This window comes from Spodoptera frugiperda, chromosome 29, assembly GCF_023101765.2.
Source record: "Spodoptera frugiperda isolate SF20-4 chromosome 29, AGI-APGP_CSIRO_Sfru_2.0, whole genome shotgun sequence".
In the NCBI taxonomy this organism is placed as follows: Eukaryota; Metazoa; Arthropoda; class Insecta; order Lepidoptera; family Noctuidae; genus Spodoptera; species Spodoptera frugiperda.
In genome coordinates this window covers 2,469,444-2,488,745 of record NC_064240.1, presented here as the reverse complement: position 1 = coordinate 2,488,745, position 19,302 = coordinate 2,469,444, and the positions used below count along the sequence as shown (strand labels likewise).

General features: G+C 35.2%; 1 protein-coding gene across 4 annotated transcripts; it reads left to right on the top strand.

Annotated features, from left to right (window-relative positions):
* Nucleotides 1–2: 2 nt before the first annotated feature.
* On the top strand, nt 3–18,877 carry LOC118281561 (pyruvate kinase). 4 transcript variants are annotated; one of them, XM_035602147.2, is made up of 11 exons: nt 3–173; nt 7,728–7,860; nt 8,226–8,449; nt 9,248–9,470; nt 9,842–9,948; nt 14,905–15,051; nt 16,024–16,125; nt 16,519–16,764; nt 17,261–17,483; nt 17,917–18,073; nt 18,559–18,877. In XM_035602147.2, exons 1-11 carry the CDS (start codon nt 138–140, stop codon nt 18,569–18,571), a joined length of 1,611 nt encoding a protein of 536 aa, XP_035458040.2. In that variant the 5' UTR covers nt 3–137; the 3' UTR covers nt 18,572–18,877. The 4 variants fall into 4 exon arrangements, with proteins under 4 accessions (XP_035458040.2, XP_035458042.2, XP_035458041.2 ...); XM_035602149.2 differs by lacking the exon at nt 3–173 and adding an exon at nt 643–816; XM_035602148.2 differs by lacking the exon at nt 3–173 and adding an exon at nt 2,793–3,135.
* The last annotated feature ends 425 nt before the right edge of the window (nt 18,878–19,302 follow it).

Genomic DNA, 19,302 nt, shown 5'->3' with positions numbered 1-19,302 from the left:
TTATTGACAGCTGATGAAGATAAGGGTATAGGTAGAGTTATCACTTGAAGATAAACTAACGGGTCACCGGGAACAGTTCAGTGACAGATTTCAGTGTGTTAACGTGTCTCCTAGGCCAGTAATATAATTAAATCAAAATGAAAGCCGTCGAATCGAGGAGCAGATTTACAAAGGTACGTAAACCACTTTATTATAAAATATCTACAAAAGTGTGAGTATGGTGCATACTTGAAAAAAAAATCGAGCCAATGAAATCAGTTCAAGTCCATTCAAATGGTTTTAATTTTTTTATAAGAAAAAAAAATAGGAAAGAATATGGTTTACTATTATTTTTGTAATGAATTATTATTGGGAATATTAATAATGACTTTTTGACTAAGTAATGGCAGTATTTCCTTTTTAACTTTACCATCCGATATAAAGAAGTTGTAAACATTTTTTTACAAATTTCATTTTAGTAGTCTGTATTGTATTTTATTGCTATCACGTTTTTTAATGATAAAGAACATATTTAGATAAATAAGATGACTAATAAAATAGTTAATTTCATATAGTTTTTTATTAAAAACAAATATCATAAGGGTATTAGCTATTGTCTTGACGCTTAAAATTTGTATTTTTCCGGCCGGTATGTGTCAGATTATAAAGAAGTGACGTTAAAATGGCCACCTGATTACCTAGTTGTCTATGACATTGGGTTGACCTCTAAAAGTCCTTGCATAGCCGCTGTCAAACTACAGACAGAAAACTGTGATAAAGTGTTTGCGGAATTTTATGTTAAATTGATATTTTCAAATCTTCTTAGAAATGGCATTTGTAAGTTAATATTTTCATTATCAATACCACTTAAAAAGTTAGGTTAGATTTCAAACTTTTTCTTAACTTTGTTCGTAGGTTTAAATGACTATACATACTAACATGAGCTTTTATGACTTTACGTAGGCATCATTTTGTAACAAAAATTTTAACAATGCAACTAGGTACTTCTTAATTACCTACCTCTTAATTATTTACACTTTTGTTTTGAAACATTTATATTATACTTCAGCAGTAATTTTAAACCATAAGGTATTTATTGGTGGCCTGTTTCTCACCGGCATTTCAATATACGTTTACCAATGTAAATGAGAGGAAAATATTAGTAAAAGAATGTATTTGAAGTAAAAATGAATCATTTGTTTACAAAACAATTATGATATTTTTATTATTAAATTACCTTATCTAACGTACCCAACGTTAGAGAAGATATATTTTGCTAGCAGAGTTTAAAATAACCTATAAACACTTTTTTTGTACTACCAAAATCTCTTTGTCTTCCTTGCCTTGCATGCCTTTATAGAATTTATTGTTTACTATCTATTTATAATATACAATATTTTATATATCTATTTACTACTATCAACTGGTATTTATTGTATAGGATTTACCTTCATTAATGAAGTTAGTCAATTATTTAGATTATACAGTAAGAAATAGTCTTATTGCTACTTTTTTCAATCGTTCTGCTAATTCACATAAGCTATAAATGTTCTGATTACTACTCTACTACTCATAAATGCTAACATTTATGAGTTTTACAACATTCATCGTTTTAAATGTGAATAAAAAACTTTAGTAACATTACAACTGTTATGTAAATGTAAATATCTACATATTATTATGTTAATGTTATGGTAATCAATAGTTGTCAATTCTAATTGAAAACTATTGATTACCATCTTGTAAGAAGCATAATTATAAACTTTTATCATCTTCACAAGAGAATAATATAATAGAATAACGTATCTTAGTTATTTTTAAACGGAAGAATAATTTTAGATGATAATACTGACAGTGGTTAGACATTTTGATTCAATCTATAAATTTTTTGAATTTTCTATTTTATTGTTTTGCAATAAAGTCCTGAACCTATTAGTTAATGTAACGTTGAAGTATATTTATAAGCTGGCATTTGTACCTACATACCTAAGTACTTAACTACCTATGTGTAATATCAAAACAAATAAATAAACATAATTAATATCCTTCGCATAAATCAATCTAGGTATGGCCTAATAGTAAATTATTAGGTCTAGGTATTCCTTGAGATTAATGTAGTGATGTATGGTTCTACATCTAAAATAATATTCTAAGATTGTATGTTTTTATTAAATCAGAATATTTTAGTACTTTCATCTGTATTAATATCATCAAATAACATATCTTTGTGTTCATGTTCTTAAGCTGGAACTGCAGCACTAATTGGAAACTAATAGGAAAAACTAATGACAATGAACATACCAAAAATAACTATGGCTAAGACGTATAAAACAATATTAGACACAATAGCTCTCTGAAACAAATCACTTTTTGTGATTTCGCTCGTCGGGTTTAATTTTACCAATAGGTACTACAAAAATAAAATAATACTTTGTATTTTTTTTCTTTTCCAAAGCTTTTCAATTAAATCATAACATAATTATTATTAAAAACTGAATGATGCAAAAAGGTTACTTACCTCTGCAAAAAATAATACGGAAAGGGAAATAAAAAAGTTGTTACTAACCGGAAGTAAATGCTGTCAACAACTTTGACAATCTGAAGGAAGAGATTGTCATCAATGAAAATGCGGCAAAAATGATCGAGTCACAGCTGTTTTGTATATTTTCTAAACAATATTGAATTAAAAATACACCAGTACAATGCTTAGTACACCTGTGATGAATCCAAGACCTAAACCTAACTGTTCTAACCAAGAGACACTATTGGCAAGAGTTCAAATGTGTATATTTAGAAGAAAACCGATCTGACAATGCACTGAAAGGGTTTCTAACCGTCAGTTGCAGCTTGCACTAACCGATTCACTTTACGAATGTAATATGTAATGTAATTCGAGTAATAATAGGTGGTCTAGTCGGTTTCGGTGGCTTTACTCACCCCTCGGTGATCGCGTCGTTATTCTGCGCGCGCCGCTCGCGTCTCTCCAAGTACGCAACTCCGTTCGCACGCCGCTGCGGGAATCCGATTTTCATTCGAAAGGGCAGTTCAAGATCACGAAAGCCGGCAGTCCGACCTCCCGCGTTGTACAGTGATAGATTTCTGCATATTAACACAGTCGCTATGGTATATCCTACGGTCTACGATGGAAAAGTGGAGGTAATGTCCCTTTGTGAGCTATTATTCTATTTTTGTCACCTATTACGATTACGTGAGCCTACGATTTGTTACGGCTGTGACTGTTACCTTGGCGATTATTTTTTCACGCCGGTATTGTCGTTGGAGTGGAGATATTTATTTTATTCGTCTTATTTTGATAAAGTGTCTAAATGTTGGTGACAATAAGGCCTACATTACATTAATGTATGCCGTATAATATGTAAAATCTCCCAATGATGTAGTTCATGTGGTAGAGGCAATAGAGTTGCATTTTGTGCAGAATCTTATAAGATTACTTTGCTATCAGCTGTAATCACAATAGCAAGCAATCAACACTATCAGTGCTAGGCATATTTAATTATACATAGTTGCAGTATCACATGTATTGTTAATCAGGAATATTTTGTGTTGCAAATAGTAAAACATTGAATTAAAAGAAACCTTTATCGTAATTTAAATAGGTTTACTTGAAATAAATAGCTTATTAGAAAATTTTGGGACTATGAGGAAATTTGTATGACGTTATATAGCCTGCCAATTCACATTTTTTACTTATAATTAATATTACCTATTAAATGGATGGTAGGAAGTACACAAATAATAATTCATTGCTACTATTAAAAAGGATCACTTAGATGAATGAGACCTAAGTTAATTTTGAATACAATCTAAAATGAATACCAACAAAAAATATCACTTCACTTCACCTCCTTAACATCATCTAAAAGTAAATCAAGAACACCACTTAATTTTAAATTAACTATACTTAAAATACCTGCATTCTGCCAGGTAAACAGTTCTCAAGTTTAAACTGTACTCAGGTTCCGGACATCAAATATTAATGGTAGTGTTGTCATTGAGTCTGTAATAAGACCAGGCCTTAGACACATACACTCATAAACAATGACATAGCACATGCAATACATGACTACACATGGATAAATCGTGATTACAGGAATGAAACAAGCCTATTGTTACGATTTCCTCTATTTATTGCATGGAAAATTACTTATTGTTGTAGATATATTATTATTTAATAATGCCGCTTTAGTGATAATATCTGCTGATCTTTTTTGCAATGAAGTATTATTTGTTTAATTTTTAAGTATTTTTGATGAACAATCCACCTCATCTTCATATGTTATTTCTCAGCTGTTTCCCATTTCTGATGTACTTAATTTCTTTATCCTTTTATAAGAACCGTTTCTGTTCTCCTAACAACTAATAAACACTTTTAATTTTAGTGAAATTAATCTGTCAGCTGTTCATTGGCTGTTCACACTTTTATACTGAAATAGTTATTCATACACACTTCTGACTGCATTGATTATATTATTAGTATTTTAGTTTTGATTCCAAAAACAAACATACACTGGGAAAATTTAATCATTAAATGTTTATCTTGGTGTGTTTTACAGGTGTAACATTATGTTACATCAATGTCAATACTACTTATTAGAACCAAGTTAGTGCACTGTAGGAATACTATTACATTTCAACTTGATAATGAACAAATTGTGTTAAGTGTGGTACCTGTGTTTACTTCTATGTAGTTTCCATATGACTATGTATTGTATTCTTTATGTAACCACACAATGGAAAGTAGTTACAGTTTACTATTTAAATTAGTGTACTTACTAGTAACTACATGGCTAATGAGTTTTAGGGGTGTCTTTCTTATACATAAACTAGCTGTTGCCTGGGACTTCGCTCGTGTTAAGAAGTATTATATGCTGGTATATGAGACACAATAGAAAACTCATTGCCTCGCGTAGATCTGTGCTCTACGGCATACTAAGAGTTAATGGATTTTATCAAAATCGTAACCGATCGGGCTGATACTTTGCATGCATAAAGCATGTTTAAAATTGACGAAGTTTTAAACAAACTTTCATCCCCTAATACATCCCCTTGGGGATAGAATTGATCAAAATTGTTTCTTAACTGATGTCTACATCATAACATCCACCTGCAAGCCAAGTTACAGACCGATCCGTCTAGTGGTTTGGGCTGTGCGTTGATAGATCACTATGTCATTTAGTCAGTCACCTGGTATATATTCAGATATAAAAGATAAATTATGACGACAATAATAATAATCTTCAAGTTTTTATCCTAGTCACGTAATTTCATACGAGTTAACCATAAAAAAAATAATACCTAGGTATTGCTGCAACCTGAAGTTGGTAGGTAGTTTAACGTTTTAGTACCTACGTTAACAAAATGGTGGAATCAGATCCACGAACTCCATCGATCGCCATTCGTGACCTAACTAGCTAGGTCAGTTAGGTACCGACATACACATACGTCATTCATATCCTTTGCTGTCGCATTGAAGCTTTTATTGAGGTGTTCTGACGCATTACAGTTACGGTAATTAAAATGATGCAAGTCTAAAACTGAAATGCGGTGTGCAGTCAGGCAGAACGTATTCTTTTAAGACGTTGTCCTAGGCTAGCTTTTATCCAGTGTCGTAGATGCGTTTATAAACATATAAATTCACATACATAACACATCTGGACCCGAAACAACAATTTCTGGGTCACACTGAGTGGAATTCTCTGAAGTTATTACGCCCTCAGATACACAAAATCTCGTGGAAAAATCACAGGAACCGCTCCTAATTATTTCTTACTTATCAATGATTTGTTCATAAGTATCACATGCTTGGTGTTAACATTAAAGTAAATTGATGTTTATGTACTTAACTATAACGCAGAAAATAGAAATATTGCGGCGCGGGCGGCGTGTAAATTCATGCGGTCCCCCAACGAGACGTATTTTTTTTTAGAATTATTAGTACATTCTTAACTTTATTAAGTTTCTTTTATTATTTTTTACTTTTTAAAGGGAAATAAGTTTTTATGTGGGGGTTTTTTAAATTTTTAATTTAATTTTTTATTTTATACTTTTTATAGGTAGGTTAGGTTAAGTTAGGCTTAGTAGATTACAAATACTTACTATAATTTCAATTCTTGTTAAGGTAAAGATTACATCTAAGGTCAAGCTTGTTCGGTTTAATTTTTTTTTCTTATTAATTACTAGTTTCTATAAGTAGGCTAAAGATTACATTGGTGCCAGATTTTTTGTTTATAATAAAACGTTAAATTAAACATTTTATATTTTTGTTATTAAATTTTTAATTTTATTTTTATTTATTTTTTTAATTTTTTATTTATTTTTTTATTTTTGTTAATACGAAAAAATAATATCTTTCAATATCTTCTTTTAGTACGGTTTAATTTGAGACCCCATCCCAGTATATTTGCAGACCTTCGGCTAATCTCCCGCTTAAGTTACTTTCACCGCCCATAACTTTAAAACGGCTCAACCGATTTTCATCAAACATGTCTAAGAACACTCGCACGTAAGTCCCCTTTCATACGAAAAAAACTAAATTGAAATCACTGCATCCGTTTGGGAGTTATGATGCCACAGACAGACAGACAGACAGACACGTCAAACTTATAACACCCCTCTTTTTGCGTCGGGGGTTAAAAATCACAGGAAGTCCGTTAAAAAATAAGTCATTTAAATAGTGTAAGCGATAAATAAACATGACGAATATATGACTATTGCCAATATCTAAGTAACTACTTAGATATTTAATCTTCATCGTAAATCGATAACGAGGAAAATGCTCATTTAATATACTTTTGTGGATGCAATAAACATTACCTATAAGTGTGTAGTTATCGAGTGCCACTCTGAAGTAGAAACTCCAAGTTTATCACTTTATTATTATGTAAAAGTGCTGCAATTTCATGAAACTAAAAAAAATAGTACAAAATCATGTTCTATACATATATCTATTTTAAATACTTAAACATCTAATATAAACCCATTCTAAATATAAAGACTGTGAGGGCACATACGGGTGGCTTTCTAGAATGGGTCCCGACTGCTTAAATTTTACGATGACTTTCTTGTTTTAGGGTTTTTTCATTTTAATATTATAAAGAAACGCAGTCGGGTTTTTTAGTTTTTTAAATTACTTTTTTTATTTAATTTTTTTTTATTAGGAAGACACAGGTGCTGCTACAAGAAATTAGTTAGCACATGAAGACATACATCAACAGCCTATTAGTGGCCACTGCTGCCCAAAGGCCTCTTCTCACACGGAGAATGTTTGAGCAATACCACACTTGCTCAATGCGGTTTGGCAGTTAGCAAGAAATTAGCATTTAAAACTTAATAAGAAATTAAGTAATCAAGTGATAGCTCTTATCAGCTTATCGTAACACGATTCAGTATTACGTGGTATTACTCTGAATCTTCAGTGATTTTTTGTGTAAGTGATAAGAGCGTCATTATTCATTCAGTTTCAAAGCGACGCGTCGTGTGTCTTGTAGTAAAATAAATAATAATCGAGATTTTGTATTACAATTAAATGGTTAGTTTACATTTAAGCTTATTAAGTTATTATAGGGTATCTTATAAATGACTTATTTTATTAGACGATAATTTAAGAGCGATTTTTATAGTGTAATTTTGTAATACAATGATAGTGACAGTAGCGTGCTATTAGAAAGTTCTATGTCTGTGATATAGTAGAAGAAAAGTGAATAAAAATATTATTTTTGTGTGTATAGGCGGGTTCCAATGACAAGCCTGCGATGCAGCTGGGAGCTGCAAACGCAGCCTCTCACCTGCAGAACATGTGCAGCCTGGACATCGACTCCAAATGCTCATTTGTGCGTCTGTCCGGAATCATCTGCACCATTGGTAAGTAGCCTAGCATTTTGAATATAGTCAAGGGTTGAAAGGCTCTAGTTTTAGTAGAGAAATCATTGCTTTATTTTAATTTTGAAGGACCTTTGAAGGTCGTTTAGGCTAGTGCTCCCTCTAGACCAGATAGGAATGTGGCTGGAACTACATTAATTTTCTGGAAATATACATCTTTTAAGTACACAGTAGAATGGTTCTTGTTGTGAAACACCTGAATAAATTCGAAAGAACTAAAACACAGCTGTTTTAGCGTAATATTGTTTTAAATGGCACTCACAGTTTGCACATTAAAATCTTCTATGACTTTCTTCATATTAAAAAGACCATATTACCTACTTTCAATATACCTCTTCCGCAACCAGGGCCGGCTTCCCGCGACGTTGCGATGCTGGAACGTATGATGGAGACTGGCATGAACGTGGCTCGCATGAACTTCTCCCACGGCTCCCACGAGTACCACGCCGAGACCATCAAGAACTGCCGCGAAGCTGAGAAGAACTACAGCGCTAAGCTCGGCAGCCCCTTCTCCCTTGCCATTGCTTTGGACACCAAAGGCCCTGAGATCAGGACTGGACTGCTCGAAGGTGTAAGTACTTGACAAGGTTACATATCTACCCAAATCCCAATACCCAAATCCCCAATCCTCAAATCTCTAAAGAGTTAGGGATTATGGCCTATTGATGGCAATAGGGCGGCATTTGTAACTCTCTGGTGTTACGAGTGTCCATGGGCGGCGCGGATAGCTTACCATCAGGTAATCCGTCTGCTCATTTACCGGCCTATTCCATAGAACGCCAAATGACACGATTCTGGCATGCCTCTTTCATTCCATCGATATTCATCAATCTCTTCAGGCTAGCTGGTCAGTTGAGGGTGACTTGATAATAATGTGTAGTAAGTAATATTTGGAAGCAGTCAACAGCTGATATCGGAATTACTTAAATTTAATTTAAAATGATCAAGACTGAGGTCATGGCCGGTCGTGTGATAAAAATGAAATTGTTTCTAAACAACTGTCGTGCTAAAAATAATACATTTTGAGCACAGACATTTGATTTTATTTTCATAGCACTCGTGATATGCACGTGTACATACGTACTTAGACTTGCGTACATTTAAAGAAAACAATGTTATTTTTTTATTAGATACTCTCAGTTATTTTCGCTTTCCCTTGGTACTTTCCAAAGGAATTTTATTTACTATGTAATATTATGAGAGATGGCCCAAAAGGAGATGGCGGGACGAATTTGACATCCATAACAAGGATTGGCCGCAAAAAGCTAAAAACAGAGAGGACTGGAAGGGATGAAGGGTAGGGAGGCCTCTGCCTTGTAGTGGGACGATCATGGCTGAAATCTAAAATCTAATGTAATATTATGTACAGGGTGGCTCCGCGGAAGTGGAACTCAAGAAAGGCGATACCATCAAGCTGACGACTGACGCTGCGTACCAGGAGCGTGGTACTGCCGCCACCATCTACGTGGACTACAAGAACATCACCAACGTCGTGAAGCCCGGCAACAGGATCTTCATTGATGACGGTCTCATCTCCGTCATCTGCCAGTCCGCTAGTGTCGACACGCTCGTCTGCACTATTGAGAATGGAGGTTTGTTTAGGATCTGCTTATTTTTCCTTATTTGGTACCGTATTACCTACACAATAGTTACTAAAATCCGGATATTGATTAAAAATTATTATAAAATAAGAGAGTAGGTAAGTTTAGTTCTTGTAAAAGTATGGTTTGAGCTGAAATTCATTTGAATTTGTTCGCCTAGTCACCAGTTAAACCCTAGATATACTTACTTGCCCTTAGTATCATACATTATTGACCACGTCCAATGGATATTTTTTCCATTTTTCCAAAGGTTCATTCACATCACAGCCTATAGGCCCACTGCTGAACAAAAAGCTCTCTCCTCACACGGAGAAGATTAGAATTAAGTCCTTTGTCTCACATTATCTTAATTTGTCTCCCAGGTATGTTGGGTTCCCGCAAGGGTGTGAACCTGCCGGGTCTGCCCGTGGACCTGCCCGCTGTCTCTGAGAAGGACAAGTCGGATCTGCTCTTCGGTGTTGAACAAGGCGTAAGTATTTTAAAGTTGACGTCAGTGGCCGTCATGTGGGATTTTCAACCTTATTTTGAAGGATTTTAGGTATATTTCAGTCTGTTCATGACGCTGTATTTTTTTTATTACAAGGAGCTTTTTCTTACTTATTTAAAAGTATAGCATTCTGACCGAAGATTCATTTGCATTTAAGTTTATTTCGTGTAATTCTAGAGCTTGAGTCTGGGGTTTAAAAGTAGCTTATTTTATTCCTTGACAAAGTACTTTGTAATGATTAATGAATCTTTAAAATTGTTTCAACAGTTTCAATAGCTTGTTGTATAAACAAACAAACGAAAAAATCTGTCATTATTATTATTAGTATCAAATAAAGCTGTCAACGACTCGTGGAACCAAACATATCAATCAAAATACTCAAAATAACACAAATTGAAAGGTTTTCTATGACATAACGCGAAATGATGAATGAAAATGATAAAAGAGATCATTTATTTTTGACGGTATCCTCTTGTTTTGTTAGATAATACTAGATACTGTTATCGGCTAGAACATACCATAACATCGTGGTTACAGCGTGCTACAGAATGGTAGTCGTGACGATAATTAATTGATATTGAGAATAGACTGACTTCCAATGTCTTCGCAACTAATGAGCACCTGTTTAGACGTTTCAAAGATGCTGTTTGTGTATTATAATTGAAATAAATGCATTGACTTTGTTGTACTTTTATACTTACGTACTTTGTTTTACATTACTACACTACCTAGCAACCCTTTGGATTACGTTTAACGAGATCGAAACGATTAGCCCTCTGATTGGTTGGTTCATTGGAGTAGGCCAATCAGAGCGCCAAACGCGGTACCGTTTCGATCTCATTAAACGTAAAACAAAGGCCTACTAGGCCTTCAGTAATGACTGACTGAGTTCATTATTTTTTATATCTATAAAATACGAGTCACAATCCTGACTACAATAGTATACTGCTTATTAACAAGTTAAATAAGCCTTTGTAAGTACCTATATGTCACAAGAATGAGTAAATAATCATTTTAATTGAATTTTAAGAGATTTTGTGACATCCATAAAATCTGTGGCATCCATAGAATCACGCAAGTTACATACAGAAACTAATTAATAATTTACTTCTTTTTAATGAAGACAAAACAAGGCAAATATAAGAATATTAATGTCAAACTTATTATGAAATCAATGTATTCGCACGCGACGTAGTTGTGGTACGCTATCATAGTGGGCTAAAAATAAAATGGACGGTAAAAATACACTCGTAACTAAAATATAGAATCAGCCTGTAGTTAGATCACGCGTATGCCGAGTGACTTACTTTCTAGATAATAGGCGGTCGCTTTAGGATAGTTCAGGTAAATCCAGTTTTTATAATGACTCAGATAAACGTTGATATGTTTGATAACGTCTAAAGTACGTCGATCTTTCCATGTGCGGATTATGTATATTTTATCGTATGAGTTACTCGTTAGTTCAGAAAGAACTAGAAGGGAATAATGACCATGAAAAAAAAATAGCATATAGAATGCAAATAAGTATATTTTAAAAGATAACAAATGTCTAAACATAGTAAAAATTCTTACCGTAACATAGATAAATCTGATCCGACCTGCGGACTACCTAGCGAGTTTACCGGGGCTCCGGTCCGGCTCGAAAAGCAGGAGTAGGAATGGGGTGGTTTTTAGTCATTAAGAGTCTGACACTCCCTCTCGCCTCGCCCAAGGCGAGAGAAGTCATTGTATGGTTTTACCACCTTAAAAAAACATAGATAAATGAACTACCTTATTTCAATTGAAATATCAATATTTTATGTCTTATATCTAGACTAGATTTACAATAGCCCTACAAACTTAAGTTTAGTCTTAGCAATAATTAATTTCACAGACATAAGCTCTGATATCGTACTAGTTTTTGCCAATAAAAGGCCATTAAGAGTTCATTGCATTCGGCCGTTATCCGTAGCCATGTTATACACGTAGGTGTAAAACTGTTTACAGTCAAAAAGTACTTAATCCTCATATCGACTAAATCGTCACACAACACGCGGCCATAACGTGAACATTACGATATCAACTCATCATGTTCTTAAGCCGTTCATTGCACTAAAATCTGATAATTTCACTTGACGTAATTTGGCAAAAATATTCTCAGTAGGTATCACTGTCCAAAACATACTCTTTAGCTTACAAAATAAGGTACAAATTCGAACCGTCAAAAGTTTTATTAAACTCAATGCTTGATGGATTTGCAACAATATCCACATTTTTAACAAGCCAATATATAATGAACTCTTTTACATTAAATATAAAGTGCAATTTAGTAAATAAAAAATCAAGTCGGTGGTCCAGACGATCCGTGACGTCATAGACCAGTGATCGATGAGTGATCAACAACGAGGTGCACGTGCGAATGTTGTGGTGTGATAGTGTTATCACTAAATGTCGATGGAGCGACGTAAAAATTAAATAACTGTCTGCCTGATAAGCATCCCCGCAAACAATGATAAAAAAGTTTCAAGAAGAAACAAAAATTAATTAGGTGCTTGTTGAGTTTGCGACTTGGGAGATTGATAGGGATGGTTATAACCACTCAAACGCCCGGGCGACTATAGTCGCCCAAAAATTTTGGCGTTAAACGCCCGGGCGACTATAGCAGCCCATTTGACTTGTTCACTTCCAACGAATTTTTATCTATGACAAGCTTCAAAGAGCTTTACGAATGTTATACTAGATGGATCTGTATTAAATAACGCATCTATTGGTCGGTAAAACAGTATGCCAGGTGACAGCAAGAATATAAAAAATAATTGTTTACAAACTGTGTGTCAAGTTTTGTGAAGTGTTTGCGTTTAAAATTGAAGTATTCATTTATTTATCATCCTACTGTATTAGTGTTGTATATTAAAATAATCCTTAAGATTCATTCTTTCAAAATAAAACAACGAAAATAAATAATTAAATAACGTTTAGTCAAAACTTGTTCAAAAAAACAAACAAATATTTAGCCCGTTCTGTTAAGTTCAACTTTTTTTATGCATTTGTGATTGATTTCTGTACTTTAATTAGTATATATTTTGATTCCTTAATAATTCAGCTTTATACTGGTATTTTTTACTTTGCTATAGCTGCAATAGTTTGCTAGAAAATACACTTTGAATCGGTAACGGCATGGGGCGCTCGACGCGGTTCAACACAGATCGAGCGCGTGGGCGTACAAGGTGTTGACAGGTGTCGCACGTGAACGTTTGAGTGGATAAAAATATACTTGTTTATATTAAGTAACTATAGCTAGTCCCGCGCGGTATCACCCACTGCTTCGCTCTTATTGATCGTAGCGTGATGTTTCATAGCCTACAGCCTTACTCAATAAATAAACTATCCGAAACAAAAATTATTTTGCATATCGGATCAGTAGTTCCGGAGATTATTGCGTGGGGGTAGGCAGCGACAATAGAACGCCAATTCCTGCGATTCTTACACACCTCTTTTGCTTTACAAAAGTAGTCTTCAGCTTTATAATAAAAAAACCGGCCAAGTGCGAGTCGGACTCGCTCATGAAGGGTTCCGTAGCAGCAAGTAGATGACATAATATAAAAGTTGTAAAATAACTTGGTTTTACATAGTGTTTGTATGAACGACAAAGTTATATTTGCGGTTTTTGAAAATATTTTATTTCTTAAAAACTAATAATGATATCTCGTTCAAACCAATTTTCGTTGTTAGTTTCCATTGAAATCTACAGCATATATTTTTTTCAGTTTTCTCACTCTCTTATTTTAAAAGTTAGAGGGGGGGGGACACACTTTTTTCCGCTTTGGAAGCGTCTAACTTTCAAACGATTGATTTTGACGAAAAGTGGTTTTAGGAACCTTAATGTCTTTTTTAAAGACCTATCCACAGATACCCATCACGGCTATGTAAGCTGAAAAAATTTTTTTTTTGAAACAGTTCCATGTATGAAGTTCCCCCCTTTAATTTTTAAATTTATTAATTTTTATTCAAAATTCGAATAGCGGTTATCGAAATACATCAACTTACAGAGTTTCAACTATGTAGGCCCAACAGTTTCGGAAATAAATGGCTGTGACATACGGACGGACGGACGGACGGACGGACAGACAGACATGACGAATCTATAAGGGTTCCGTTTTTTGCCATTTGGCTACGGAACCCTAAAAAAACATTCAGCAAAAGCATTAATTGTGATTAAGAATCTTAGGTATTTAATTTTTAGAACCTCAATTAATATAATTTAAACTATTTAAAGCTTCGTAGTTATTTGTAATTAGTTGTTTGTCTGTCAGTTTATGTTCTTGTTATCACTTTGTATGTTTATATGTTAGGTATGAGGATGGCCGTGAAACTGAGGACAGCTATCATTATCACATAACGTAAATATCGTTGTAAACACTACGCAACAAAGTAAGCTTGAGAAAATTGATGACCATGTCATCTCCTTTCCTTTATAAACTACAGTTTTTGACGCCAAAATGTCTGAAAACCAAAAGCGACTGCCTTTTCCATCGCATTATGATAAAGAAAGCAAAACATCTTAGCTCGAAAAAAATTAGATTTTGTCTTTTGGAATTTCTTTAATCCTTTAAAAGTTCACGTGGGATTCATACAGATAAAGATTTCCCGAAGGGGTAGGTAATGACAATGTATACCCACTTTTCATCAGTGTTATAAGACCCATGCAATAGCATGCAGAGACTATTGCCATATACTGGGCACAATCCCTAACTACTGAGAAATTTTTCGAATAAAGCCCAGTAATATTTTACCCGACCCGAACGAAAGAATCGAACCGGTGACCCCTTGTCCGACAATCGCTCTTGCGACTACTCGACCAACGAGTGTTTCATACAGATATACATAAATAAATGTCCACATTGCGTTTTATACCTATCAGGACCTTTGCTTACGTTTTCGGATTGTCTTTGTCTACAGGTGGATATGATCTTCGCCTCATTCATCCGCAACGGCGCCGCTCTGCAGGAGATCCGCAACATCCTCGGCGAGAAGGGAAAGAACATCAAGATCATCTCCAAGATCGAGAACCACCAGGGCATGGTCAACCTTGATGAGATCATTACCGTAAGTAAATCCTTAACCCCTAAAATGTTGCGCTTGTAACGCCTCTGGTGATGTGAGTGTCTAAGGGCGGCACAAATTGCTTACCATCAGAGGCCTTAGTACAAGTTAGCTTTACACTGTCTTGCGCTCCGATTGGTTGGTTTATTGGCGCCGCCAATAACATCGAACGCGCTCTCCTTTCTTTTTCGTTCAACGTAAAACAAACTATGTGTACAGGTGATCTGTATGCTCGTTTGCCGCCCTATCTGATAAAAATTGTATAGGATGGTATAGTTAGTTAGTTTATTGAATACGTATATTTGCTGAAGGTTTCAAACTATGAAATCGTGTATGTATGATTAATACATCTGAAAAATTTTATCTAAAAACTTTTTGAAAATCATGAGTAACTTTAAATTGTTAGAAGATGACGATGCTAATCGGTTTTGGGCATTTAGTAGATAATTTATCTTCCCTGTCCTTATCTCAACTTAACACTATGAAGAACATTTCAAGATTCCACGACAATTGACACAAGAATTGTATAACTAACTGGTCGGATTCTCGTACCGTAGTGGTCGAAAATTGGCGGATGAGTGCAATTTGCATGTCATGCGGATAATACACCCACTTGCAGTATGTAGGCCGGAGTAATAGAATGCAGTTGTAACTAGACACTCGATGCGGTCGGCACTGATAAATGATGAATGACTTTGAACGACCTACAAGGTTATATTCATAAATCTTTCCTAAGGGTATCAATTTGCAGTAGAATATTTGTATTGATATTTAAATGAGATGTAATCGTTGAAATGTTGATGTATTTATTGAAAAGATATACATTTTTTTTCTTTATTTAGGCTCTAATTTGGAATCTCATGAAATGTATGATTTTTATCTCTATATCTAAGTGTTTAGAATACATATTATTTGCTCATGTATAGTTGAACTGTTGTTAAAATATATTATTAACTTATGTTTTATTGTTACCAGGCGTCCGACGGCATCATGGTCGCCCGCGGTGACCTCGGTATTGAGATTCCACCAGAGAAAGTGTTCCTCGCTCAAAAGACAATGATTGCTCGCTGCAACAGGGTAAGAGAGTCAATTACACATTTATACTGCCGATATTAATATGTAGTATTGAATTTTTAATATAAAACCTATGTAGAGTTATTTTTTGACGAAAATCTCCATACAACTAATGTTGAACATTTTGAATTGAGATCAGCTATTGATTTCGGCCGATATACGATTTTCGCTCCATGGTTTTGTGATTCAAAGATTCTAACTGTGCAAGATGTTGGAATGCTTGTGTTAGATAACTTAATATTAATAGTTATTCAATACTGCAGATCAAGTATTATTATTTATTTTCAGCCATGGTCGTCCCAATGAGAAGGCAAAGGCCTCCCTACCCTTCGGGGATATCAAGTACTGCTTCGTACAAAATACGTGATTAACAAAAAACCTTTTTCACATCACCAGGTTGGAAAGCCAGTAATCTGCGCCACCCAGATGTTGGAGTCCATGGTGAAGAAGCCGCGCCCCACCCGCGCTGAGATTTCAGACGTTGCCAACGCGATCCTGGACGGCGCGGACTGCGTGATGCTGTCGGGAGAGACGGCCAAGGGAGACTACCCGCTGGAGTGCGTGCTCACCATGGCCAACATCTGCAAGGAGGCCGAGGCTGCCATCTGGCACCGGCAGCTGTTCAATGATCTGGTTGTTGAGGTGAGATTTGTTAACTGCTGTTCATTTATTTCTTAGAAAAGTTGTAACTTTATTCTAAAATGTCAGTTTTTCTCATATTTGTTTAGTTGTGCACCAAAGACAGCTCGCAGCTAGTGGTCTCTGGTGTCTCGTGAGGAGTGACTAGCCTCGATTGTCTAGTTAGAGGAATGTGAGGAATGGAAAATTAGAATGAATTAATGAATTTGAGAAGCTTCCTTTAGAATGAATGGATAATTTGAGAAGGTTCCATTTTGACAATTGTATTTATCTAGTATCTATCAGCATCATAGCACTACGAAATCAAAGATATGTTAATTTCTTATCTTAACAAAAAGCTTATTGAATTAAGAAATTTTTGAAATACAGATCGTTTTCCCTTCTCTAATTAAGTAAATTATTGTAAGGACCTTATTAGAATATTATTAAGTTAATCATTGACCTTATTAGAATAATCATTATGCACAAAAAATCAAACAAATATCTCTTCAAATTGTAGGTGAGGCCCCCGATTGAGCCAGCGCACTCCACGGCTATCGCGGCAGTGGAAGCCTCCACGAAGTGCCTGGCGGCCGCCATTGTCGTGATCACGACGAGCGGCAAGTCCGCCTACTTGCTGAGCAAGTACCGGCCGCGCTGCCCCATCATCGCGGTCACCAGGCAGGCGCAGACTGCGCGCCAGGCGCATCTCTACCGCGGCGTGCTGCCCATCGTATACTCAGGTATGAAGGAACTTATTTCATGTAATTTATACCTAATCTTCCCCATTCCCAAGTTCAAGTCTGCTTGTTTGCATAAAATAGAATTTGTTACGGATTCCACACTGAATTCTTGCTGACGTGGTGTGACTTTGGTTAAATGAGTTCTATCACTAATGGCTAAAAAACATACCAGTCAAGCTTAAAGAGTCCCACTTAGCCTTAAAGACTTTTGCAGTTAGCACATAGAATCTCTACATCTTTAAACTAAGTCAGCTTTAAATATTCTATTCAATGCATTCTGGTAGTAAGTAGGTTTGCATGCTTTACATCCATTTTTAAATCCACTTGTATACCGAGTTTATGTGAATAAAATATCTTTGTCTTTATCTTTGAAGATTTCATCAAAAACTTCACATTCAAGTACTATCTACAATCAATGGTTATTTCCCTACAGACCCCGCGGCGGCTGACTGGCTCAAGGACGTAGACAACCGCGTACAAAGCGGACTGAAGTTCGGTCGCGCGCGCGGCTTCATCAAGACAGGAGACAGCGTCGTCGTCGTCACCGGGTGGAAGCAGGGCTCCGGCTTCACCAACACCATGCGTGTCATGTTAGTATTACAACAGCACTCATATATACACACCAACAATACGTGCTAGTTCATTGCTGGCCTGTGGACCTCTTTTAAATGAGGGGTCTTGTTTTTTGAGGGGCGAAATTCATCTAATTTCTTCTCCCGCCTTGGGTGAGGTGAAAGGGAGTGTCAAACTCTTACTGACTAAAATCCTCCCCGTTTCTACACCTGTTCTTTGAGACGGGGATAACCCGTTAAGGGGTCTGCCATTAAATCTACGCTAAGTTTGCGGGTCTCGGGCTCGTAGTTTAAAAATATAGGTTTCTCTTTTAAGGGACTACACAAGTCCGTTAGTCGATTCTAACAACACTCTGGAGAAAACATGGTACTTTGCCGCCACTAATGAGCAATTTCATTATTACCATTCAGATAAAAAACTTACTACTTACGCAATAAACAAGTCTAATATGAATTAGTTATGTCTATTGAAAATTATCTAACTTATTTTTCTTTCTTTACAGCCAAGTGGAATAAGCAGCAGCACCAGCTATTGCCGCAAACAAAATACAATAAAATATATTTAAGTATTAGCTGAAAAGTGACATTATAGCGTGTTGTATGGAGTATCCGTTACACTGTCCAAGCAAAGAGGTTGATTCTCATTCCAGGGTAGAACTCCGGTACATAAATGTGATGCACGGCCACTCCATACACGCTAAGTGATATATACAGATGTATAAAAGAATGTATCTCGAAATTTATACATAGAGTTAGGCGTACATATTTATTATGTAATTTATATGTTGCATGTTTGTGTAATGAAATAAAGATTTGAACGTATTTTGTGTTTATTATTTGGTTCCCGAGATCCTAGTATGCGGAAGAGATTTTGAAGGGATCTTTGATAGATTTTCATACATGTATACTACGGTTTAGGTTGGCATGTACTAAGAATAAAAGTAAAATAAAAGATTTAAAAAAATCAAGTACTTAACTATGTTAAAAATCGATCTTTTGGATCGAAATCGGTCACTAATTTGTATGAAATTTTAGTTCGATATTGGATTTAATTGGATACGTCGGTGTTTTGTTTCTCAACCCTGTAACTTTTGGCCTGGGCAAATGTGCAATGCAAAGAATACATCTGGAAAATATGCCAAGTTAAATAGAGAGAATAGTTTAATTCTGTATAATTTAATACATTTTTAATTGAACTTGGAAGTTCAAAAATAGAGAGAGAAAACATGAATTCTTTATAAGTCATT

Coding starts and splice junctions, on each gene's coding strand:
- LOC118281561 (XM_035602147.2), top strand. CDS start 138: ATGAAAGCCGTCGAATCGAGGAGCAGATTTACAAAG. Junction 9,471..9,841: donor CTGCACTATTGAGAATGGAG/GTTTGTTTAGGA, acceptor TTTGTCTCCCAG/GTATGTTGGGTTCCCGCAAG. Junction 17,484..17,916: donor GCTGCCCATCGTATACTCAG/GTATGAAGGAAC, acceptor ATTTCCCTACAG/ACCCCGCGGCGGCTGACTGG.